Source organism: Drosophila virilis, chromosome 5 (genome assembly GCF_030788295.1).
Source record: "Drosophila virilis strain 15010-1051.87 chromosome 5, Dvir_AGI_RSII-ME, whole genome shotgun sequence".
Lineage (NCBI taxonomy): Eukaryota > Metazoa > Arthropoda > Insecta > Diptera > Drosophilidae > Drosophila > Drosophila virilis.
In genome coordinates this window covers 13,650,835-13,676,140 of record NC_091547.1, presented here as the reverse complement: position 1 = coordinate 13,676,140, position 25,306 = coordinate 13,650,835, and the positions used below count along the sequence as shown (strand labels likewise).

At 40.6% G+C, this 25,306-nt stretch overlaps 4 protein-coding genes across 6 annotated transcripts in view; 3 read left to right on the top strand and 1 right to left on the bottom strand.

The window, feature by feature from the left end:
- Positions 1-24,985, bottom strand: part of px (plexus) — an 86,879-nt gene extending 61,894 nt beyond the window's left edge. For all 3 annotated transcript variants that reach the window (XM_015173800.3, XM_015173801.3, XM_070209782.1), the window contains exons 1-2: positions 23,654-24,985; positions 11,743-13,296 (exon numbers count right to left, since the gene is read on the bottom strand). In XM_015173800.3, the coding sequence (XP_015029286.1) occupies positions 11,743-13,287 (1,545 nt within the window). In that variant the 5' untranslated portion in view covers positions 13,288-13,296; positions 23,654-24,985. The remainder of the gene's footprint in view (positions 1-11,742; positions 13,297-23,653) is intronic.
- Positions 4,234-7,793, top strand: gas (gasoline). Its single transcript, XM_002050031.4, has 2 exons — positions 4,234-4,390; positions 5,581-7,793. Exons 1-2 carry the CDS (start codon positions 4,344-4,346, stop codon positions 7,232-7,234), a joined length of 1,701 nt encoding a protein of 566 aa, XP_002050067.1. The 5' UTR covers positions 4,234-4,343; the 3' UTR covers positions 7,235-7,793.
- Positions 13,902-15,630, top strand: LOC6626293 (protein phosphatase 1 regulatory subunit 36). The gene has a single exon (XM_002050033.4). It carries the CDS (start codon positions 14,006-14,008, stop codon positions 15,506-15,508), a length of 1,503 nt encoding a protein of 500 aa, XP_002050069.1. The 5' UTR covers positions 13,902-14,005; the 3' UTR covers positions 15,509-15,630.
- On the top strand, positions 16,437-18,087 carry LOC6626294 (protein phosphatase 1 regulatory subunit 36). Its single transcript, XM_002050034.4, has one exon. It carries the CDS (start codon positions 16,565-16,567, stop codon positions 17,942-17,944), a length of 1,380 nt encoding a protein of 459 aa, XP_002050070.2. The 5' UTR covers positions 16,437-16,564; the 3' UTR covers positions 17,945-18,087.
- Positions 24,986-25,306: the final 321 nt, after the last annotated feature.

The window sequence follows — 25,306 nt, the reverse complement described above, 5'->3', positions numbered from 1 at the left end:
GTGGGCAGCAGCAGCAGCAGCAGCAGCAGCACGGCACGAGTCGGCAGCAACTACGAAACCGAAGCTAAACAGAACGAGTGAAGCGGCGAATGCTAAAACAAAAACACCAAAGCGAAAGAGCACACAACAAAAGCGCCATCAAATGAACCAGAGCGTGCGTTGGCTAGAGAACTAGCATGAACTAGTTCTTTGGCTTCCACCTTTAACAACAAAAGTTCATGAACTTTCGATTTTCTTTCGATTCACTAATACTGTTAAACTACTTTATTTTAAAAATATTAAATGTACATATAGAATTTAAAATATGAAACCGTTGCTTGAAGCAATTACCAATTTTCGCAATGTGCCCAGCCCTGAAAATTTGGACATTCGGAAAAACAATTTGTACACGCGCTGCCCCTTAACGTCAGCAAAACAAAAGGGCAGGCAAGCCAAACAAACATCCAGAACAAGAAAGGCAAAAAAACAACAACAACAGACAAGCAAAGGAGCGACCGAGACAAAGATGCAGGGCCAGGGCAAGGGGTTGCGTTTCAAGGGGTCGTCACCTTTAACAGTAGGCGGCAACCATGTAAACACGATGAAGGCGAAGACGACGACGACGACGACGACGATGACGACGGAGTCAATGACGATAACGTAACGAGCGAGCGGGAAGGGAAGGAAAATGTGGAACGTTGGCACTTGGAGGTCGAGGCAAGGCTCATGATGGCATCAGGACACAATTGTTACTCTGCCTGTGTGTGTGCGTGTGTGTGTGAGTGTGTTTGTGTGTATTTGTTTGTTGATGCGTAGCCAGTCTGCAGTTGCATTGGCGCCGGCAACTGAAGCAGCAACATCAACAACAACAACAACAACAACAACAACAACAACAATGTAAGCAGGGTAAACGGGCCAAACAACAACAAATACATGTATGTATGTATGCACAATTGTACAAATAAAAATACATATAAACGGGCAAACAAACAAACATGCATAAATAAATTGCATTGTGCATTTATTTATTTATTTAGTCGATGGCAACGCCAACAAAACGGAATCCTCCCAACGGAATCTGCCCAATGCTATGGCAACCGAAGCACTGAGCACTGCTGAGCCGGCACGTGGAGAAGATGGGTACTCAGACGCACTCAGGCCCTGCCAGAGTAACAGGCGGTTAAGAGTACGAGTTCCTTTTACCTGGCAACGAGCGGCAGACAGCGCCATCCCATTGTGGTCCACGGCAGACAGGTGTAGATAATGCAAAATTAAATTTAATACGAGGCTCTTTCATCTTAAATGCCGTTCGGCATTTCACAGGTGAGTTTGTTTACGAAAAAAAAAATAAAAACGGAAATTTGTGGAAATGAAAAGTTTGTCTTTTTTAAAGTCATATTTCACAAAAATATGGTTGTGAAGACTTTTTTGTGTGAGCGCAAAAATTTGTTGGCTAATTAGCTAAAATTTAAAAACTATAGAAAATAATTTGTACTTTTTAGAGAAAATAATTCGGATGCTTAGAATACAATGTATAATATTGTAAGTTTTCTCCTTGTTAGAAAAAACCTTTTTATGTTAACAATTTTTTTTTACTTTTTTCTCAAAATAATATTACTAAGAGTGGATGGCCTTTTTCAAATGCGAATTTCTAAATAAAAGTTCGACTTTCGGCTGATTTTGCATTATTTTCAATTGTATCTTCGTATTAAGCACATCTTGTGATTATTTGAGTCTCAATTTATTGTCAAGTAATTTGTAAAGTTTTCAACCAGGCCAATTTAAGAGCTGATTTCTGATTAACCGACCAGTAAAAGGGATAAATTGATTCAAGAACAATCGAAATTTAACCGGAACCAAAGAGCAGATTTTCTAAATAATTCTGTTTGCTTTAGACTTGCGCTCACGTTAGTTGATCGGCAAAACTATGTAAACATAATTAATTCAATTTTGGTTTTGAAAAATGTAAACAGCAGAGCGAGGCAATTTTGGGCTCGCCGAAGATTAACTACACTGGCAGACAAATGTTTGACTTTGATAAAAGTATCTTGAGAAACAAAAATTGTTCTAATCAAATAATCCTAGAGCTGAATAAAATTAGATTTTTTAGTGTAGAAAATGTCAAGTTTGGTTAGAAGATTTTGTTTCCTACAAAAAATTTTTATTTGCAGAACTTTTGAGCGGACAGTCATCTGTTAAGGCAACGTGTCGTATGAGTAATATTTGAATTTTCTCATTTGGCACTGCTGCAGCATTCCCCCGCCCAAAGGCAGGCATGTTAACATTTATAACTGCAAATATATGCATGAAGAATAAACACAGCGCAGAAGACCCAAGATAAGAAGAAGCGTAAATTGTTTAATGAACAAACAGGCATACGGAACAAAAACGATAACAAAAGCTAAGCAAACAAATAAGGTACGGAATCCGACTCCGACTCCATCTCCGACTGAAATAGCAAATGGGAGCAGGCAGGGAGCCAAAGGAAATGTTAGTTCGAAGCAGACCAAGCGTGAAATAATCACATTAACTAACACACAACCTAAAAGCAGAAGGCGACGCTCGACAGTCAACACTTGCCCGGACGACAACAAACAAGCCTGCCCCGGCAGCCCAGAAGGAAGGACAGACATCTGGCCAAAGTCTTTGCCAGTGTCTCTGAAGGCAATGCCAGCGGTAACACTTCAGGCGATTCCAGTCAAGTGCAAGGAGCAGCGAGCAGGGAGCTGGACACAAACTGCGCCAGCTCAAATGGAAAGTCAATGCTAAAATGCCAGCAAAATCGAATATAGCAAATGATGTGTTCGCATTTTCTAAAAGCATTTGAACTTTGATCTTTCATTTTTTTTTTAAATGAGTGTCAAGAACATCCAACATAAAGAAGATACTTTTTCCAAAGTTAATGCGAGCTCTGAGCTTGGCTAAGCATATTTATTGTCCAAGTTGCCTAACTTAATAAAACAAACAAAGGGGAGAAGACACGTGCATGCCAAGAAAATATTTGCCTATTTCAGTTGGCCTTGCCAGGGCTATTATTGGGTGAAAAGAAATGTCTGAAATTTGATGAAAAAAACATGGCCCGGGCATCGCTGGATCATAATGGCTAATAGTATGTGTACAGTTGTGATAAAAAAATATATATATAACGACCTTCAGAAGCAAAGCGTCTAATTACATTTGTTAGATTTAAGAACTAGCGAACCCATTAAAAGCGTGCATAGAGGGTATACTGGTTTTGTGCAAGCGTATGTAACAGGCTAAAGGAAACTTCGCCCATAAACGCCATGGATGTTTCAGGTTTCAGCCAATTTAAACTTATTTTCAGCCTATCTACATGAAACAATTTGAGACGTGCCGATGGAGACAGTACATATAGATTGGTTTTTTCCACGCGCGGAAAATTGGTGGAAATGTCGTACCATAAAAGCAAAACTTGTACCAGAGGCATTTTAAATTTTGACGGGTGGAATATGAGTGAAAAATTGATGTCTACAAACTAGTTATTATCATGCTTCCAAAAGTAATTGAAAAAAGTTCTGTAAATTGTAGTTCCTGTTTTGCATAAACGGATTGTCAATCTTGCTTCTCACTCGATTAACTAAACTTTCTGACTGGCCGCATGCTTTGTTGTTTTCAGAGATAATTGACCTTTGTGTCAATTTTTCTTTAAAAGGGAGCTGCGAAAAGCAGGTTCAATGAGCCCATGACTCATCGCATCGTTACATTCATACAAAATATATATGTGTTTGTTATATAAGTGTAAATATGTAGTGAATTCTACACACGTATTTATTCGGCTTAGGCGCGTTCGCCTCGGAGGCCTTTTGGAGCCCATTATGACGACGATGCCTGTTGATGGGCTCTGGCGCCTCGAGTCTCAACTGTTTTGATGACCTAATTGTGTCTGCGAAACCACCCTGTTGCTTTAACGTTACGTTCGCACATATATAAATACATATGTACAAATTTATATATATACATATATATATAAATAGGGCGTTATATCTGTCCGTTATGCGAATGTATTGTAAAGAAAGTTCCTATGAAAGTGAGTGCAACTTGACCTTTAACCGTTGGAATGCTGTTTGTAAACAACTTCATTTAGTTATCAAACACTGAATCGACTTACAATCAGCAATAATAATATGTAATATATACATATTATGTAGCCAGCTGTTAGGCGCGATTTTATCTAATCATTCACTCATAGGAGGGCATTCAAAAGTGGAAACATTTTAGTTTCTGTTCGGCGTTTGAGCGCGTTGGAAGTGCTGCGGAGCATAAAGAATTTTTTGCATAAACAAATATATATATATATATACATATACAGACGCATACGGGTATATATATATATATATATAGAAATGGATCTACGGCTGAGTGTATCCGAAAAATTCAAGTTGGCCGCAAAGTAAGTGGAGAGTGCGACGTGTCCGAAAGTTTTGTGGCAATCACTAATCAGACAATAGATGAGTATCTGTCCATGGAAGTGCTTAGTTGATGTGGCGCAGCTCAATTATTATTGGAGTATTCGAATATAGATAAGATACCGTATTCGGTAATCCAGCTTTAACACCCCATCGTAGAGCCCATTACATATGGCGAATCTGATTATAACGCACTGAATCCATAAACATATTTTATTTGCATTTCAAATTAGGGAATGGAATAAAAGAGATTTGTCAAATTGTAATTAACAACTGCCGATGTTGTCCGTCGTTGCCCGTGCCAAGTGTTTTTGCTTTATTCACATTTTTTTGCACATGGCAAAAATAAAGTGTAGATTTCTAAAAATATATCCGAGGCTGTGAGCAAATGTGTTTAACAAGCAAAAGGAAGTTCCATACCCCAACAAATGTATGTTTTCTTGTACAGGTCGATGAACGCACTCGGTCTGGCAATATTCGCCTGCTCCATTTAAAACTATAGATTGCAAATCCATTTGTATACCATAGGAAACAGAAGTTCATAATTTTGCTGTTCGCCTTTTTCAATAATATCGATAAATATCGATTTTCAGTCTGGGTTTCTTAAGCATAGCTTAAAGCTTATAATAGCTAGACACACCAAAACAAAGTTCCTCTATTAATAAAAAAAAAATACAGAATTCCAAAATAATGTTTGTAACAACAGGTTGAAGCTGGGTTCAGGGTATTCCCTAGTTCAGCAAAGTACAGAATAGAACGGGGATATTCAATACAGCACTCACACAATAAGGGCATGTTTCCTAGTATTTAAAAGTTGTAGTGGCAAAGTTTCTTCAGAATATGAATAACAGTATTTCTATAGTTCCCCGTAATTTACTTTGGTCATTCTATGAAGGTTGTAACGACTAAAGAGTAGCACAAAAAAACCGCATTTGAAATTAGTTATTCCTTTGTGGTCACAATATTTCTAATAATATTGGATGATTCATATTTTCAATGCAAGAGAAACAAATTAAACTTATTAGTTTTGGTATGTGTGTATATATAACTACAACTATATAAACACATCCACAAGATAATAGCTCAAAATTTGTTTGTGAATTCGGGGAACATTCCACAATGGGAAATGGGTGAAAGGAAGTGTATGAAGTCTAAATCTAAATCTTTTTTCTAGGGCCATTGGCCATAAGGTAGTGCAATATCGACTGAGCACCGGCCGTACAAAAGTGCTGGAAACGAAATGTGGCAAGGTGAAGGGCATGGAACGCAAGACCTTCTATGATGGGGAGTCCTACTATTCCTTTGAGGGCATACCCTTTGGCCAGCCACCGGTTGGCGAGCTACGGTTCCGGGCGCCACAGCCGGCCAAGCCCTGGCAGGGGGTAAGGGACTGCACCTACGCTCGAGCGCAGCCCATGCAGAAGAACGTTATAACGAATAAGGTGGAGGGATCGGAGGACTGTTTGTTCGTGAACGTGTACGTGAAGCGTCTGGAGTCACCACGTCCGCTGCCAGTTATGGTCTGGATCTATGGCGGCGGCTTTCAAATAGGCGGTGCCGTGCGGGACATCTACGGGCCGGACTACTTCATGAAGCACGAAGTACTGCTGGTCACCTTTAATTATCGGGTGGGCGCGCTTGGCTTTCTCAGCCTTAAAGATCGCGAGCTGCAGATACCCGGCAATGCAGGCCTCAAGGATCAGGTACTGGCACTGCGCTGGGTGCGGGAACACATAGCCAGCTTCAATGGCGACGCGGACAACATCACGCTGATGGGCGAGAGTGCTGGCGGCGCGTCTGCACACATCCTCATGCACACGGAACAGACGCGCGGCCTCTTTCATCGTGCCATTGTGCAGTCGGCGTCCGCGCTGTGCGAATGGGCCACTCAGCCAGACAGCGGCTGGGCCCAGCGGCTGGCCAGTCGCCTGGGCTATAAGGGCGAGGCGGACAATGAGAAGCAGCTGCTGAAGTTTCTTAGAGCGGCATCTGGCAGCCAGCTAGCGCAGTACTGCAATGCGATTGTCACCCAGGAGGAGCAGCGAAATTACGAGATAATTGCCTTCGGGCCGGTCGTGGAGACATATGTGGACGAGGACTGCGTGGTGCCGCGGCCGCATCTCGAGCAACTGGCCAGCGCGTGGGGCAACGAGCTGCCACTTATCATTGGCGGCACCTCCTTCGAGGGCCTGTTCAGCTATCAGACAACCCTGCAGGATCCGGAGCACATGCTCAGTGCCTTCGAGGCTCTTATACCGCGACCCGTGCGCGAAGCTGTCGACGCCAACGAGCTGGCCGAGCAGCTGCGTCGCCTCAAGCTGGCCTACTTCGATGATGCGGACCGTGCCAAAATGGAGCTGTTCGAGTGCTTGCGCCTGCTGAGCGTGAAGAATTTCTGGCATGGCATTCATCGTGCGCTGCTCGCCCGGGCTGCCTATGCGCCAGCCACGCCCACCTATTTGTATCGCTTCGACATGGACTCACCGCACTACAATCACTACCGCACCCTGAAGTGCGGTCGACATGTGCGGGGCGTGTGCCACGCGGATGACCTCTCCTACATGTTCTACACGCTGCTTTCCACCAAACTGGACAGAGCCTCGCCCGAGTACCGCACCATAGAGCGACTCATCGGCATGTGGACCTCATTCGCCACGACCGGCAACCCCAACTGCCCGCAAATAGAGCCAACCCAGTGGGAGCCCCTGCGACCGGGCGGCTCTGAGCTCTGCCTCAATATCAGTGAACAGCTGGAGTTTATGCCGCTGCCGGAGAGCAAGGAGTTCGTAGTATGGGACAGCTTCTATACAAGAGAGAGTTTATACTAACGAAGCGATTGAGGCTGATCGAACTCTCAACTAGCTGTTCATTTGTGCATTTAGTGAACTAGTTCCGCCCAACCAGTTCACTTTAAGCTTGCTTCATGTCCTTGTCGTTAAAGTCTGTACTATTTATTAATCTCGCCAGGATGTGCAAGATGATTGCATTTCATGTCAAAATGGCTTAAAAGTATTTCTGCAATCAGTAGATAAAATATTCCTAAAAGTATTATTCTACCATCTTTTCTATAACACATTTTGTGCCTTGCGCTATGATTTGCTGAGCTTTTACTTATTTATGTGCCTTTCAAATTAATACTTTTCTATAATGAACAATATTGTGTTATGCCGTGTCAAATGTTATTAGCGATTAAGGCTTTGCTTTACAAATCTCTCACATAAACTAAAAATAATGAAATATATCTATAAAATATCTGCTGCTTAAATTTATATGCAAATTTTACGGTTTAAGGTCTACATTCGATTGTTCTACCAGAGAAGACATCGATTTTTGCATATCGTGAGATGGGCTTAATTAATTAAACAAATTTTCCTTTTGTAATATTAATTATATTCAAGATACAATTGATTTCGAATGTATTCCGAATTCTCGTTTCGCTTGAAACGAAATAACTCAAGAAATTGAGAGAACACAATTTTCTCGCAGTGCCGGCTGGCTCTGAAATACATAAAATATGTTTACCATTTAGAACAAAAACAAAACATCTGGTAAACCTGTTGGCATAGACACAGATAGACAGGTAAACATTGAAAGATGCGATACAACTTTTGTTTATAATATACAAAAAGATGTATTTATTTTTACATATAAACATGTATTCACATGTTTCCACTTATCTCAGATACTGGACACATCTTCTACACATACCTCGCGGTAAAATTAAGTATACGCCAATTTAGGAAATATTTCCCAAATGAATGTATGACATGCCAATTTGTGAATTTTAAGTTCTATTACAGGGTATCGCTTAGCCTGCTGATTGTCTTATATTCTAGCTCATTTGCTTAACCAGTTCAATCCGCTTCTTCGCCTCGCCTCCTTGGCAAACTGACAAAAATTCCTGAACGCCTAGAGACATCGCGGTTCATTGTTGTCATTCTCATAATTCGCCATTATTCTATTATTCAGAATAGTTTCAAGTAAATGCAATTGGCTTGACAAATGACTTACCAAGAGGCCGGCAAGCTAATTAATTGGAAACCATTATTTTTTGCGCTTTACTAAATGAATGCAAGAAATGCAAGCAAAAGAATTGAGAGCATTTTCAGGCTTGTGTTTAATATCATGTGAATCAAATCGAGACATAAATACAAAATATTCGAGCCAACATAAACATCGCTCGAGAACAAATTGCCCATGATATTTCCATGGCATTTATAAACACAAGCACATATAAAATTTTAAAGCAATTGCTATTTTTTGTTGTTGTTGTTGAATACTAGAATACAGAATTATCCGGCATTTCCCGGCTTTAATAACTAGTGAAAGCCTCTATTTTAAATTAACCAAAACTTCAATCAATATAAAGTCAGAGCAAGTCGCGAAAGTCCCCATAATTTCTGAATAAACATCATTGAAAATTTTAAATAAATAATTATTACTTTTGCTGTAATTAACATAAGATAAATTGTGAAAATAGAAACTGTAAATTCTGTTAGTTAAGTAAAAATATTCATTTATGTATATTTAGTGCAGATATTGTACATATCCTTATTTGAATGTTCTTCTCAGACTAGAGGGTAACTTGTAGTCGAGCTAATCGTTCATTCATTTAATTTTGCCCTGTTATTTTATTTATTCACAATTGAATTAGGCGAGAAAACATCGAGAGAAAAAGAAAAAACCTTGACGCTGAATCGAAATCGATTTAAATGCGTTTAAATTGGTTTCGGTTTTTTGCTCGGAACTCTTTAAAGATGAGCATAAATAATTAAATGCTTTTTCGCACTTTTCGCTTGCCAGCTGTATGGAAATTTGCGTACGTCATGCGATTGATGAGCCCCCCTCTAGGCACCCAACCCGCCACCCCCGGCCCCCACCACACGCTTCATCCATAAACAGCCAGGGGGGAGGGGGAGGGGCTGTCTGTCTGACTGGCGGGTCGGTTTGTTTGGCTTGGCGCCAAAATTTGCGTTTGAATTGCGCTGCTTTACTGGGTTAAATTTAATTAATTTGTCTCGTTGCCAGGCCCGTCGTTGATTTTCAATGTTTGATTATTTATTCATTTTGCATTTCTCTGAATAGGCCGGCGTTGCGGCGCGCCGGGCATTATACTAGCCCGTCCCGTCCCATCGCAGTCGCCGCACTGCAGCATTTGTAATTTTATTGCATTTATTTATTTATTATTTCATGCGCATTTTTTTGTTGTGTTTTGTGTTTGTTTTATTCGGGCATTTGTGTGTGTGTGTGCGTGTGTGCGTCTCTGAAATTTACACAATTCCAATTAATGGCATTTAATTATTTATCCGGCATTTTGCACATTGTGTTCGCCCAGTTTGAATTTTACATTTTTATGGCATGTTGCAAATTTTTCGCTTTGAATATAAATTTCAAATGAAATGCCAATAGATTGAGGGAAAGGCAACATAGAGATCTGATAACTGGAATTCGTTCTATTCAGGCGGGAGGGGAAAAGCCCCTGGGATTATACGCACGTCGGGGTAATAAAAAAATAAATACATTTAACGCAAATTGTGAGAAAACCAAAAAAGTAGCATTTAATTAAACCTGATTTAATCCACATTAATTGGTTTGGGTTTTTCTTTAAAACTGAGGATGATCTAGATACAAGAGTTTTCCTTGCTTTGCCCGTAACAATTTATTTGCAAAGTTGTAAAATATCTGTTTAAGACTTTCAGAACTCCACGTTTATGTTAGATACATATTTATTGATATCTTTGAATTCGCTAGAGTCTAAAGTTGGGAGTCAAAGTATTTGAGTTCCGTGATGAGCTCTTCAAAAATCGTATAAATAGTTGTTCTTCATTCTTCAATAGAAGACACAATTTTATACAAGCAGACGATAAAAAGAAATTAATCAATATTTTTTACTAATTTTCACGTTTTAAGAAACAGAAAAAAGGCATTAGATGTGTTTATAATCTTCATTGTTAATTGATAAATTCTTGATATTCTCTCGTCATAGAATTTGTTCCTCAAATTTGCACACAAATTTAAATAAAGATTGTTAATTAGAATATGAATGATATTTAAGCTTTCGGCTTGGTGAATCATTATTAAAATGCTCGAGTAAGTTCTAAAAATATAACTAACAAAATCTAATTTGAAATTGCAGTGCTCTTCTTTTCTATTTCATCGCGTCTGGATGTGTTTTTGTTTTTTTTTTTTTTTTTCCAAACGAAGCACCAAAAATACATTTAATACACAGAAATAACAGCAAAATAAAGCACACACACACAGATACTGAAAATAAAAAGGCAAATAATCGCGGAAAGCTATTAAAATTTAATCAGAAACACAAGCCGACCCTGCGGTCAAAATTCCCACCAGAGACGCAGTCATGTGGCGGCAATGATAATTCTCTCTCGGACTCTATCGCCGGGACCAGCTCTGTGGCCGTCTCCAATGTCGACCCCACTGATTAATAGTCTGCGGATTGGCACAGCACCCGGGGTCACTACGCGGCGCCATCCCCAGCCATCCCCAGCATCCCATCATCATCATCACCATCAGCACAGTTTACACTCATCCACATCCTCATCTTCGCGGCGGCAACAATTTGTTTATTTTGATTCGAGTGACGCGAAAACGTTTCTCGTAAATGTTGTTGCCCAAATGTTTATCTCTCTCTTTTTTTCACGTTTAGTCGCCAACGAGCTGAGCTACCCCACCTAGCCCCAACAGCCAGTGCACCACCCAATCCACACAGATGTTCATATACCTATTTGATATTTAATTCATATAAATTTTGTTGTCGTAATCTACTTAGCATTATTTATATGCAGTTGAATGATATTAAAACATTTACGAGTTACTCATACATTTATACGTGTGTGAGTCGACTAGCAGATACCCAGTAAATTTGAACACATCATCCGCGTTGATAATGTGATTTCTTTTATGCACTTGACTTGACATTTGGAGAATGATTCTTCCTATAGACATACATAATATTGTAATGCAATCTTTATAAGAGTTGGCTGATATACAAGCAGCATATATGATATATTTTACTGTCTGACCTATTCAACATTTCGGCTGTTGATGGTGATTTCACGCGCTTCACACTTCTTGATAAAATTAACATACCCTGTAGGAAGTGAAACCAAAAATATATAAAACCCATAAGTGTGCCTCCTAGGGAAATTTTAAATTGTATCTACCCAGATCTAAATCTTTTCCAGCTCTTGGGACAATACGAATTCTATATACATAAATCACATGCATAACCTTGGCAATAAAAATGCCCGTTCAGAAGGATATTCTTTAGATATAAATCGCATATTAACAGTTAATAATTTCGAATGGGGCTTACCTGATGAGCGTTCCACTGCTGTATGAGATCCTCGTAGCAGGGCATGCAGGCCTGAATCATGCCACGGGGATCCTTCGGGCGAGAGCGGGCGGGGCGCGGATGCTGCTCGTTGAAAAGCGGAAAGTAGGCCACCGGCTGACCGAGCCTAAACTCCTTTGGCTTGACGGTGCTTAGCTCGACTAGGCTGCCGCGACGTTGCTCATCGCCGCACACATAGCAGACCTCCGTGATGGAGTTCTTATCCGGCATGGACAGATCCAGTATGCCCACCTCGGCCGAGGAGGAAGAGCTGCCCGGCTGACTACGCGACGTGGGCGTGGTCACAGGAGTGGGCGTCGCTGTTGGCGTTACATTCACATTGGACGAATTGCGCAGATCTAGGACCGTGGCATTATCATCCTCCAGGCTGGGCGGCTGCGTAGTCAGCGGCATTGGCGTACCCATGCCACCTAGGCTGGGCAGGCCACTGTATGGATTCCCCTTATAGTGGGACTGAGGCTCACCCGAGACTGCGGCCACTTGCTGCAGCATGTGATAGGCGGCCGTTTGCTGCTGCAGCTGTTGGTACTGCGCGGGCTGGTACTGTGCCGGCGACTGGGGCGGTGGTGGCTGATAGTTGTGCTGACCCAGCTTAAACTTGTGCTGTGCAAAGTTGGAGCTGGGGCCAAGCGAAGTGCGAGCAGGCGGCTCGCTGGGCGGACGCGACAACGGGGATGGTAGCTGCATATCCCGCGACTGCGGCCGGCTCAGGTATTTGTGGTTACTGTAGCCCTGACTGTGGCTAGTGGGCGTAGCGTTGCGAGGATAGTAATCCGGCGAGGCGTTCCTTGAGGTACTATGGTGCTGCAGCTGCTGGGGCGAGGCAACGGATGGTGCGCCCACCGAGTAATGCCTGCTCAGGGCATATGGATCCAGTGGTGGCGCAGCGGCGGCGCTGTGCAGCTCAGCGAGTCCGTTCTGGCTGAGATGCTCGGCACTGAGGCCCAGCATTTGGGCCGCATACTCACTCTGGGTGGCCACGTCTGCCCCAATGTAGCCCTTGCCATCGACTCGCTTCATGTGATAAATGCGCTGCAGCAGCGGCTTTTTCTGACGTTCGTACGCCTCCCACTGCTCGTGCAGTGAGCGGAAGCACAGCATGCATGCCATCACGTACATCTGATTGGCTGTCACCGCCGGCACGCCCTGGGGCGGCTCATGCCGCTCCAGAAACGGAAAGTGTGCCTCGCTCGGCCGCTCCGGATTGGCGCGCACGCGCAACGCCTCGTAGCTGCCATGCCCGCCACATACAAAGCAAACGGACGCGGTCATGTGCTCCGGCGGCGCCGAGGCACGGCCCGTCGACTTGACAGGCCCTGTATTGTAGTATTGCTGCATATGATAGCCTCCAACCGGCGACGGCATCAGCTCCGAAGCGGCCACGTGCTGATTGTGCCCCTGCGGCAGTGTTTGTAGTTGTGGTTGTGGTATTGCTGTTGGCTCGGATTGCAGTGGCGCGCTGCTGCCACGGAGTTCATTTTTAATGTACGCTTTCGCCTTTTCCATAATATTCAGCTGGAATTTAAGAAATTTATATATATCGATTAGACGTTTATCGTTTATTGATAATAGGCCAATGTGTTAATTTTATTTAAGGGGCGATGTTAAAAGGAACTAAAAGAAAATGCAGGAAAACAACACTGAGGATAGTTCTTTCTCTTAAATAGCGATGGAAACTTAAGACCGCTGCTGAAGTTTGATGGCAACAGAAGATTTGTGTCCCATTGTATATAACAATATAAGGATTGAAGCCAGAGTATACGTTGCAATGGAATATTGCCGATTGTATAACTGACAAGATAGTTTCTTGTACCAATGCTTGACTTTTGTTTCTCAAAACCAAATTGATTTGATAAGAGGCTACCACTACTGTTAACAGCATCCCTTCGACTCTCCAATTCTCTCCTCAGCTATCACTGGTTCTATTTAGAGTCATTTTTATTGCTATTCCTTCTCCTAGCTCAGTGGAATTGCATCCTTGTGGAAGTTCAGCTATGCTGTCGTTCTAGCCTGCCTATATGCTCTAACTATGTTGTTTAGACCAAGCTAAGATTACCAGGTTAGTCTGGCATTGAAATAGACTTCACTACAAAAAGTTAACTTGCATGAAGTTTCAATCGAAAAACATTATATCACTAGAATCTTTTACCACATACAGAAACAAACAGACAAAAACTTAAAACTAATAATACGAACATATACGAAATAATTCATATTGTCCACAATGAAACGCATACACGTTGAAAGCTCAGCTCCAAAGTACCAAAGTGGCAAATGGTCCTGGGACAAGAAACATGAATCATTGCACTTTGAGCAACATTTCGATTTGGAGGACGCAAATGAACGCTACATTGATACAAATGGATACAAGTTTCTTCGTACGCTCAATCAGGAGGAAGAATTGATCTTTCGACAGGTGTTTGTCCGGCCCAATACCTCATACGATCCGGACACGGTTGTGATCAACGATGTTCGCAATTTGGTATTCTTTTTAATGCCAAAACAATTTCTATCAATGAACTTTATAGAATTTATGCACAAGCCTTCAGTCCATAGACTGTTGCATGCCCTTATTATTTACTTTGATTATTTTTTGCGGTTAGTCGAATTTGTGCTGATCCGTCGGGATGAGATAGCTGGCAACATGGCCCAGATGCAAAGTGAGCAGACGAACGAAATGAAGCGAATATGGTCTTCCTATTTGAGTCAGTATCGCATGTTAACGGCAAGAAATTACTGCGCAATCTTAATGGGAGCAGGAGATATGAAAAAATATTACCATACGAAAGAAATCGTCAATATATCTTCTACGATCAAGGACCGATATTTTCATGAGCAGTTTTTGGCTGTCGCCACTCAAATCGTTTGGATATCGAATCACAGAAGGGCTTATTACGTAATTGAGATGGAAATGAACCGGCTTTTTCGATCGGACTATTTCATATTGAATCGAAAAGAATATCCGACTTTTACACCAGCGGAAAAAAGTTTGCTCTATGGACGTAACAATAAGTTGGTCAACTATCGATTCCAAAGCTCACCGTTGATTCAGGAGCTTAAAAATGTTGCCGACCACGACATGCCTATCCTATGGATAGGTGAGCGCAAATATCGTGGCTCGGATCCCCGCATTGCCGAGCTCGAGCTTGAGTATATGGTGCCCGGGCCACAGTTGCGAATGATCGATATAGCACACGGGATTTTGGGTCATCCAAGACTGTTGTATAACACGCTCCTCTCGTTGGACTGGCCTTCGGTTCGCTATCACAATTTTTCATCAGCGCACGACCCCTATTACATTATACGCCAGCCGAGTCTGCGCATACCCAACATTGATGAGGCGGAGGTGCGTAAAATGTCTCGGAACCTGGAGCACTACTACAAAGTATTTCGCATCTATGAATCTGCCCGCCGCAATATCCTTCTTAATTGGTCAAATCGGGAAAAGATAAAAAAATACTATCTCAGTGGCGGAGTTTTACGCAATATTACTATGCGTTGCGAGAAGCAATTGGAAGACGATGAAGATAGACCTGAAGTATCTGAGATTGTTTCCGATTTCTTGGATATGATGGCCAGGCTACGTAAAAAGAAAATCCCACTTATGGGCGACGCGACCACCGCGGAAGCGACTCGTCCTTCTAACTCACAGTACGTGAAAATTGGCGCCGAATATTTTTTCATAGAGCCAGACGAACGGAGAGGACGTTTAGTTGTTCCAATATAATTTTGACTCCAATTTTAAGATTTGGGATCGAATTCGCTTCGATGTTTCCTATGAAACTGTATGAACTTAATAAACCTAGCTCTAACACAAAACTAAATTAAATTCTTATGGTGAATCTAAAACTTTTGTATTTTCTTAAATAATCCAACGCATTTAAGCTAAGTTTAGGAATCATCCTATCGATGAGATATAAAGAATTGTCCAATCTTATATAAAAGGCCCAACATAGGAACTCAATGTATACGTGTTTCTATAAATTGTGGACCTGCAGTAATTTTGCGGCATCGATTCGCTGCGAATGGAGGTGTATATAGTACATCCATTTGACTATAATGAACTAGCATAGTTATTTATTTACAAATACGATGTGTGTTGGTTATTGTTATGTTTATGTTTTTCTCTATATATATAAAACTACTTGTCCTGATTGGCAATTGTGGATTCATCTCGAGAGAAGAAACTTTTTATTAACCATGCGATCGGCATAAAAATTGTCTTCAAATAGCTTTGTGCAAACATTTGAGGGCCGGGAGTCTCAGACTTTGGAAAATCCATTCCTACTTGATGGAAATAGGGATTAATTCATTTGAAACGCGTTTGAAACTTTTTGCAAAATTCAGGCCTCTTCGATGGAAAATGATTTTTGGGGCAGCTTCAAATTTCGCTCAATCGCACTTACATTCAAAGCGCTAAAAAATACCTTAATGAATCACAGCCACAATTTGGCTGATGAATTCGTTTGAATATATGTAAATTTTATAGCAGAAAACTTAGCACGGCCAAGGCCGGGTAATACCCGCTAGCTGTATAATAAACCGATTAGGTATGGTAATTTGTTCCTTCGACCTCGGTTCCTGAGTTTATTTATTCGTTGGAATTGACGAAAGTCTGTACAATCTAGAGTCGAAGTTAACTTGCCTGTAGTGTCAATCTACAACAATAATATCTCCAAAACATATCACCAAACAGAGAAACAAACAAGCAAAAACCTTAAACAATACGCACCTATAATATTGTATCATATATACTATATATTCGTGATTATTATAATTGTCTATGATGAAGCGCATACACGTTGGTAGCTCAGCTCCGAAGTACCAAAGTGGCAAATGGTCCTGGGACAAGAAACATGAATCATTGCACTTTGAGCAATATTTCGATTCGGAGGACACAAATGAACGCTACATTAATACAAATGGATACAAGTTTCTTCGTACGCTTAATCAAGAGGAAGAAACGATCTTTCGACAGGTGTTTGTCCGCCCCGATACCTCTTTCGACGCGGACACGGTGCTGATCAACGATGTTCGCGATTTGGTATTCTTTTTAATGCCGAAAGAGTTTTTGCACATTAAGTTTATTGAATTTATGCACCACCCTTTAGTTCATAGACTATTGCATGGTTTAATTATCTACTTTGAATATTTTCTGCGTTTGGTAGAATTTGTGCTGATCCGTCGGGATGAGATAGCTGGCGATAAGGCTCAGATGCAATGTGAGCAGACAAACGATATTAAGAGAATATGGTCTTCCTACTTGAGCCAGTATCGCATTCTAGTGGCACGAGATTACAGCACAATCATAACGGGTGAAGGTGATTTAAAAAAATATTACCACACGAAAGAAATCGTCAGAATATCTTCGACGATCAAGGACCGATTTTTCCACGAGCAGTTTCTTGCTGTCGCCACTCAGATCATTTGGATCACGATGCACAGGAGGGCTTACTACGTAATTGAGATGGAAATGAACAGACTTTTTCGATCTGAACATTTCATATTGAATCGGCAGGAGTATCTGAAGTTCTCACCCGCAGAGCGAGGTTTGCTCTATGGACGCAACAATAAGTTGGTCAACTATCAGAATCAGACCTCACCATTAATTCAAGAGCTCAAAAATATTGCCAATGAGAATATGCCTATCCTATGGATTGGTGTGCGCAAATATCGTGGCTCGGATCCCCGCATTGCCGAGCTCGAGCTTGAGTATATGGTGCCCGGGCCACAGTTGCGATTGATCGATGTGGCACACGGCCTCTTGGGTCATCCAAGGCTGTTGTATAACACGCTCCTCTCGTTGGACTGGCCTTCGGTTCGCTATTCCAATTTTTCTACAGATCACGACCCCTATCACATGGTACGCCAGCCAAATCTGCGCATACCCAACATTGATGAGGAGGAGGTGCGCAAAAGGTCGCAGAGCCTGGATATGTTCTACAATGTTTATCGTATTTACGAGCCAATGAGACGTGAAACGCTCGTGAACTGGTCCAAACGCGAGAAAATAATAAAATATTATCAGAGTGGTGGAATTTTGCAAAATGTATATACGCGTTGTGAGAAACAATTGGTTATCGATGACAACAGGCCCGACATTAAGCAGGTTGTTAGCAACTTCTTGGATGTTATGCAAAAGCTTCGAAAGCAAAAAAACTGAGTTTCCAGAAATATGTGAGAATGGACCAGGAAAATTCCTCTTTGTACAGAGATGATCTTATTTCTAAAAGGCGTTCACATTACTTTAAATGCTTTTGCACCTTAAGTTCGAATTCACTTGAAATATATATTTTTCTGATTTTATTCAAACGTAATTTTACTTTGTGTAGTCGACTAGGGCATACCCTTAACCTTCTGCACACAATGCTTAATATTTTTACTTATTACCTTAAAAAAAAACGAACGAATACATAAAAGTTTCTTCCCCGGCAATATGAAACTTCTAACCTGTCTTGATGGCATTTTTTTGCAGTAGATTTTATTGTGGTAAGGGGTGAAGAGAAGTTGTGAGGAATATTCGGATAACTTTTAAAGTAACTATTTAATCAAATGATTTGTATTTGATTACAGGATCGGTTTGCATGCCAGTCATGTTAAAATATGATTGTATTTCTGCGAACTTTATCAATTGAGAATTTAAGAGTTCCATCTATGCTATCTCGTCAGCTAGATTTCACTTGAAAGTTCCTCGAATCTTTTATGGGGCTTCCCTCATTTCATGCATATTTTATTTAACAGATTATTTTTAAGCATGTGCACACAAAGTTATATTCAAATTTGTAAGGCAAATACACATAGTTTTTGCCTGCCGAATTAGTGTGAGCTTTTTATTGCATCATTTTGAAGACAACCCCAGTAGAAGCTGCTGTAGAAGAGATTGCTAAATGAGAACAGCACAGAATTGCTTAGCATGTTGGGGATTTGTTTTGCGTAGATTTAATCATGCGAATTAGCGCCATCCAAATCTGGTTCCCACCCAAAGTTTGCCCCAGTTGAGTCAATGGACTATATATTATTAATAGCCAGTATAATCTGGATTTTCATGGTACAGTTCTGTTGAATCGAACACTAACAAGATCTTCGTGACTGGACAGAGGTATTAACAGGCCCGAATTGATTGTTATTTGTTTATTTGGGCTGCGGGCTTTCCTACCCAATTCTGGCGGCATTTACGTGCAATCTTTTGCTTTTTGCGTTATCAAAGTCGAAGCTCACGCCACGTACGTCATTCATAAATACGTCTGAGTGTGCAGTACATATTGATCAAATAAATGCGCAAAATGAAAATAAAGAAACATGAAAAATAAAAAAAAAAAAAACAAGCTCTCAGAAACACGAAGCAACGTCCGAACAATCATCGAATCCCATTTGAAATATAAATAAAAGCTTCCCGCATCGATGGCAAAGATCACGATCGCAGATCATCGCAATATATATGGGTTATCGGCACTCTGATGAAATAGGTTATCGTTGCCGGCAATCGTTCGCATAACGAGCAACAAATTTTATTTTTAACGCTCTAAATTCAAGTATTATTGACTTAACGAAAGATCATGAGCATGTACATTGGCTACACGTCTTATACTTATATATACACATGCAAATGCAATTGCAAACTGTTTAAACAAATTCACGAAACACAGCAAAAAATAATAATAAATAAGTTGCTTAAATCTAATAAAACGAGAGTCGTTTATTTATTTATTTATTTATTTATTTATTTATTAATGGTCGACAAAACGAGTGTCTTCCTCATTATTCAAAAGGTTGTACAATATAAGTATATTCTAAAAGCCTAGTTAAAGGATACAATTTTCTAAATAGCATCACCGACCGATGGAGGTGTTTTATTTGCCAGTCCGGCCAGCTGTGCCCCTTTTCACAGCTAATTTTGTCAGTGACGCTATTAGAGCCTACATCTAAGCAGAAGGTTGTAAGTAGGAAAAAAGTGATCTCAAGTGAAATTAAAAATAATCTTAATTTGCTAAATTAATAAAGAAAATACAATAAATAGGAAAAAAGAAAGTAAGAAAATTGTTAATAAAGTAAAGCAATGTAAGTTAGAAGTCGGAAATTACTGACTAGGAAGTAGAATTAAGGCAAGCCCAACTTGGTGACTATCTGAAAGTTCTTCACGAGAAATGAATTTTAGCATAAAGCATAAATTGGCAACTAGTTTATGGCATTCGATTCCTTCTTCGTGGTCAACAAATCAGTCAGGTAATCAATAAACCTGCCAACCTGCACGGCAAATGAGGGAAATGCACAACTAACAACTAATTGATTGAGGTAAACCTATGAATTTATTTAATTAAAAATGGAGCATATAATGGACAAACGTGCCAAGCAGCCAGAAAGGGAGAACATGTAATGCTGCAACAGCTAATTACGTTGCTGTATTTATTTATTTTACAACTGAAATGAATTTTCCAACATTTGTAAAACTGTAAATGTACAACTTTCGCCCAGCTACATAAACTTAATGCAAACATAGGCAACAAAAACAACACTAAAAAAAAACAACAAATTTGCGCAATCTTCGCTGGGCCCCATCGTCATCGATGTGCGGCAAGCTGTCCATGTTTCAATTATAATTTTAGTTTTCTTTTTATCGACTTTTTAGAATTCTATGCAGTTCCAAGTTCCATTGGAATGGGTTGGACCCAACTTTTGCTAGCCAAAGAATATGCCCCATTACGATAAAAGCGCCTCAAACAGGGTATACACGACTGACCAGTCATTCACTGTTGAAAACGTTAAATTGCAAAAACATATCTTTTATGTTTTCGCCTAACTCTTCAGATAAGTAAACCCTATATTTAAGTTATATATATATATATAAATGTAGCACGAATCAAGTTTTGAATCACATTTAAGCCTTTATTTCATTTAAGTAGATTTCTGGAACTATTTTAAAATCTTGCATATTTTCGAGGGTATTTCATTATCGGCACAGCAAAGTTAACTACCCTGTTTTTTTGCACAGCAACCTTTTAAGAGGTTGTTGTTGCTGTTGTTGTTGTTGTTGTTGTTGCTGGCGTTGTTGTTGAAGGGAGCCGCGCTTCGGCAAGCACTTGAAGAGTGCTTGTTGTTGTTATTGTGCCGTGTCCTGCTGCTGCTGCAGTTGTTTTAAAAACTTTTGCTGCACTCAAACATTTTTATGGCTCTCGTGTCCTTGTTGCATACAACGTGCCTGCCTCCGGCTGGGGCATGGCACACACACACACATACACTCGCACACACACTGGCACATCCAGGAACGAAGTTAAAACAAGTGAAATAGAAAACACGGCTTTAAGCGTCGTACGCAAACTTTAAGAAACGCGCTCAACAATCGCAAGTTCTCATTGCTTATCGCAGTTGTTCTTGACATTGTTTTTGTTATTCTCTCGACTAGTTCTTTGGAAAGGAGCACACGGCGGATGTTCCATAGAAGAGCAGCTAGAACAAAAACAAAGTTACTGAAACTTGCGCAAAAAGTTGTTGCTGTTGAAAACTTTTAACGCTTTTGGGAATTTGTTTCTCATCTTTACTCTTTCTTACTTTTTTCCCTTCCTATTTTATTTTTTTTCACTGAACTGAGGTGCTTCAACTTTGCAATCTTCATTGTTCGTTTTTGTGCCAGTTCTTAGTGACTTTCTGCTAAAATGGAAAACTAAACGCAATAGCAAATAAAACTTTGTTTGTAAGAAAAATGTATTAAAACAAGAGCAAGTAAGAGTGTCCAAATTGGGACTGTCCGACCAAATACACTAAATTGCGTCAAGTCCCTTCTATCATGCATATTTCATTCATATTTATTTCATTTAGAAGTGTATCTATATCAAAATTAGCAAATTCTTAGCTTTTCTGATGCAATAACAAAACAATATTTTACTAAGGCTAACTTAATTTGGGCAACACCTGTTCAAATGCAACGATTACAGGGTAGCCTAAAGTATTTAAAGTTATTTCATTTGGCAATTTGTTGTTGCGTTCGCCGTTTGAATAGCAGAATTGAATTTCAAAATTTGCATTGGCCAACACGAATAACACAAACTGCATATAAATTCTGGCCAACACAGCGTCGGCGGCGGCAACAAAAACTGCAGGGGTGGGCACCGGAGGGGGAGGTTGCATAAAATGGAATTTATTAAATAGCATTCCACGCAATAAACTCGAACAAAATAAAAAGGCTGGCAAAAATAACAGCAGCTACCAAAACAAAAAAGCACGAAAACGAAGCGAGGAACGCAATGCGGGCGACGGGCAGCAGGAAAATAAGAGCAACAAAAAAAATAAATAAATAAAACAAAACAAAATTCGTGCCTGCAATTTGATGGCAGGACGTTCGATGTCGGCGATGGGCACGCATCCCGTCGCCAAAATCCCAGCAATTTCCCCGAAAACCCTTTGGACCCGCAACACTTTTTATACAAAAATAAAATGTTTTCGACTTCGAAAAAACAAAAGCGAAATAAAAGATGAAAGATAAAGGAAACGCGACGAATATGCAATACCCTTGGATATCGAAAGGTTAATATATCGAGTAAATTGTCCCGATCTTTGACTATATAGAATCGTATGCTATATTGCTCGGAGATTTATAAATTCATAAGGCAGATTATCAAGTTTCAAATGCGTTACGAACTGCATTAACCAATTATTGAGAGCCTTTGTTAGGGTATCAAAAACAAAACGAGAAGAGCGCATCGCATTTTTTCCATTAACGACTGTCGCAACTGGACCCCAATCTCTTGGACAGCTGGACAGCTCAGGCTGCCGAGCGCCAGGCTCCCAACGTTCCCAACGTTTCCAGCCAGGGTGAATTAATAACCGTTGTCGCTTTTAAAGTTCACCCGAAGCGACCGCAGCGGAACGGAAGGGCCAGGAGGCGACAGAAGGGGGAAACGGCAGACGAGACGAGACCCAGATGAATTGACATTTAATTATTGTGTAAATCATAATTTTGTTTTTTATGTTCCATGTCGATTCCTGTTTTTTTAAAACGCGCTCCGCGCCGCGCACCAACCGCATTAAATACTCGTTTAAACGGCTTCGCATTCATTTCATTTCGTTTCATCACTTTAATGAAACGACAAGGATTTAACCCACGGAAATCTTGTGGAATACTTTATGGCTGCAAGTTAAATTAAGTGCAGATTCCGGATTTGTGGACTTCAAAGAACGTACTCAGAAGCTAGATGAAACAGAATATAAAAAAATCCATACAAAATGGAATTCATTTACCGTTAGAATAAGCAGTACTCTAAAGTTGTTCACAGAAAAAAAAACTTCATTTTCCAGCACTGTAAATACAATCTAAATACAAATAGAGATCTATTACTTTGAAGGGTAATCAAAGTATAAAAATAAAAAGAATTTTAAAGAAAATGCAAAACGAAAAAAACGTTATTTTACTAGACTTTCTGGTGCTCGAAGAGACACATCGACAACTCTCACTATTTTCGAAAACAGAATCATTTAAGATTTCATAATTTCAAAAATATCTGATCTCAATTTCTTTTCAAGCTATGATAATTCGCGAACAAGCACTATTAAACAGTTTGAACTATTTAACAAGCTCATCGAATGGGGCGACAATATGGAAATATGGGGCATTATGGAAATCGTTTAGCACAGTTTGTCGTGAATGGACGACTTTGTCGAGACATTGGAATGCATAGTGACATTGGAGCAGAACTAATGCGGCACAATGTGCACTGCAAGAGCCGAAGAACTATGGAACTAAACTGAACGTCATGTCGAATTGATTTAAATTAATTGAATTTACAATTTGCTGACGCTGCGAGCTGATGCACTGCCAAGCGACGATTGATTAAGTCGAAAGTTGTTCATAATTGTGTAGTTCTTTGAACTGTTCAAATACCTTTGTGCGGTTGAATAATCCGGATCCAGATCCAATTAAATGCTGCTACACACGTACACGCACACGCACACGCGCATACACACACACACACACACATGCATTTGTGCATGTGTGCTGCAAGCTCAAAAAAACCCAAGTCACGCGTCTTGAGGGGCAGTGAAGAGAGAAGAGCGCGCGCGCAAGTAAAACAAAAACAGAAACGACACGAAACGCATTTGGGAAGATGCGCGCGACGCGATTAAAAGCGCGGCCCGCTTGGGCGAGGGGCAGGCGGTTGGCTCAAGCAGGGCCAGAGACGGCGCCGCCGAAAAGTGACGTCAAAGAGCGGCTTAAATTCACTTAAACACATTAGGAGAGAGGCACTTGGTGTGGCTTTTTGGCTTTTTGGCTTTAGCTTTATTTTTCTTTTAGCCGTTTTGCTTATAGCTTTATTGCTTTTCCCGTTGAATTTCAGCCTTTAAAAGCTTAAGAGCACAAATGGTTGATCGACTTAATGCGCGACTGCCTGCTTGTTAAGTATTCTCAGCTGTTTCGTGTGTTGTTTTTGTTGTCAGAGCAAATAGAGCGAGCTGTTATTGTTGTTGGTATTGCTGTTAATATTGTTGTTGGTATTATTGTTGTAACTATGTTGGTTTTGTTGCTGTTATTGTCGTCATTCTGTTGACTTTAGAGGTGAAGCTTTCGCTTTGCAATTGTACAATTTAAACATTTTTAGGTATTTATTGTAAACATCCAATAAATTGAGAGCAACGCGTCGCTTCATGGTCACTGCGGTGGTCTCTGCTCACACTCACACGCATACGCACATATATATATATATATATATATATGTACACACACACACGTACGATCACGATCAAAGCGATGGCGGAGTCCCCAGCCCCACGTCGGCAAGACGGGCAACGGGTAACGGTGTCAGGGGCCACCGCCACCAGCTGGTTGCAATTATAGCAAGGAAACTGTAAGCGCGTGCAAAATTCACTAACTTCAATTTGTATTTGGCCAGCAAGGCGAACGATGGCGGCGCCAACCTGCACTGAACTCGAGTGGCTCCCAACAGCAGGCAGCAGACGGCAGCGCTTATTCAATTGTTTGCATTAGCCTTGCACTCACGTTGGCCACTATCGCAACCACTGGCCGTCGCTTGTTGCTGCTGCTGTGCGAATTGGTTGCCAGAGCGTGCGCGTGTTTTGCAGTCAGCTTGATGTCGGTATACGTTATATTTTTAGAAATTCTTCTAAACGGGGGATATAAAATTATTATTACACTGTTTCGGCGCAGACGAGCGATATTTACATTTAGATTTACACGCCGAACTAGAGCTCTCAACTTACCGATGACACTATCGATATAGAAGTGTCGATAGCTTTGCGAGCAACATCGAATGCGAACACAACTATCGCGATATCTGCAATTAACCAATTTCAACCCTACATAAGGTTGACAATTTAAAAATAAATCAAAAATATATATGTATATATATTATAATATTCCAATTAGCTTCCATTAAAATTTCAAGCAAATATTAGACATGGTAAATTGCTATATTTAATATTTTTGAAATCAATTAACTATGGTATTCATATCCCGTCGATAAGTGAGATATCATACCATACCTTTCGATAATGTCCGCTCACAGAAACACCCCTAATA

Coding starts and splice junctions, on each gene's coding strand:
- gas (XM_002050031.4), top strand. CDS start 4,344: ATGGATCTACGGCTGAGTGTATCCGAAAAATTCAAGTTGGCCGCAAA. Junction 4,391..5,580: donor AAATTCAAGTTGGCCGCAAA/GTAAGTGGAGAG, acceptor TCTTTTTTCTAG/GGCCATTGGCCATAAGGTAG.
- LOC6626293 (XM_002050033.4), top strand. CDS start 14,006: ATGAAACGCATACACGTTGAAAGCTCAGCTCCAAAGTACCAAAGTGGC.
- LOC6626294 (XM_002050034.4), top strand. CDS start 16,565: ATGATGAAGCGCATACACGTTGGTAGCTCAGCTCCGAAGTACCAAAGT.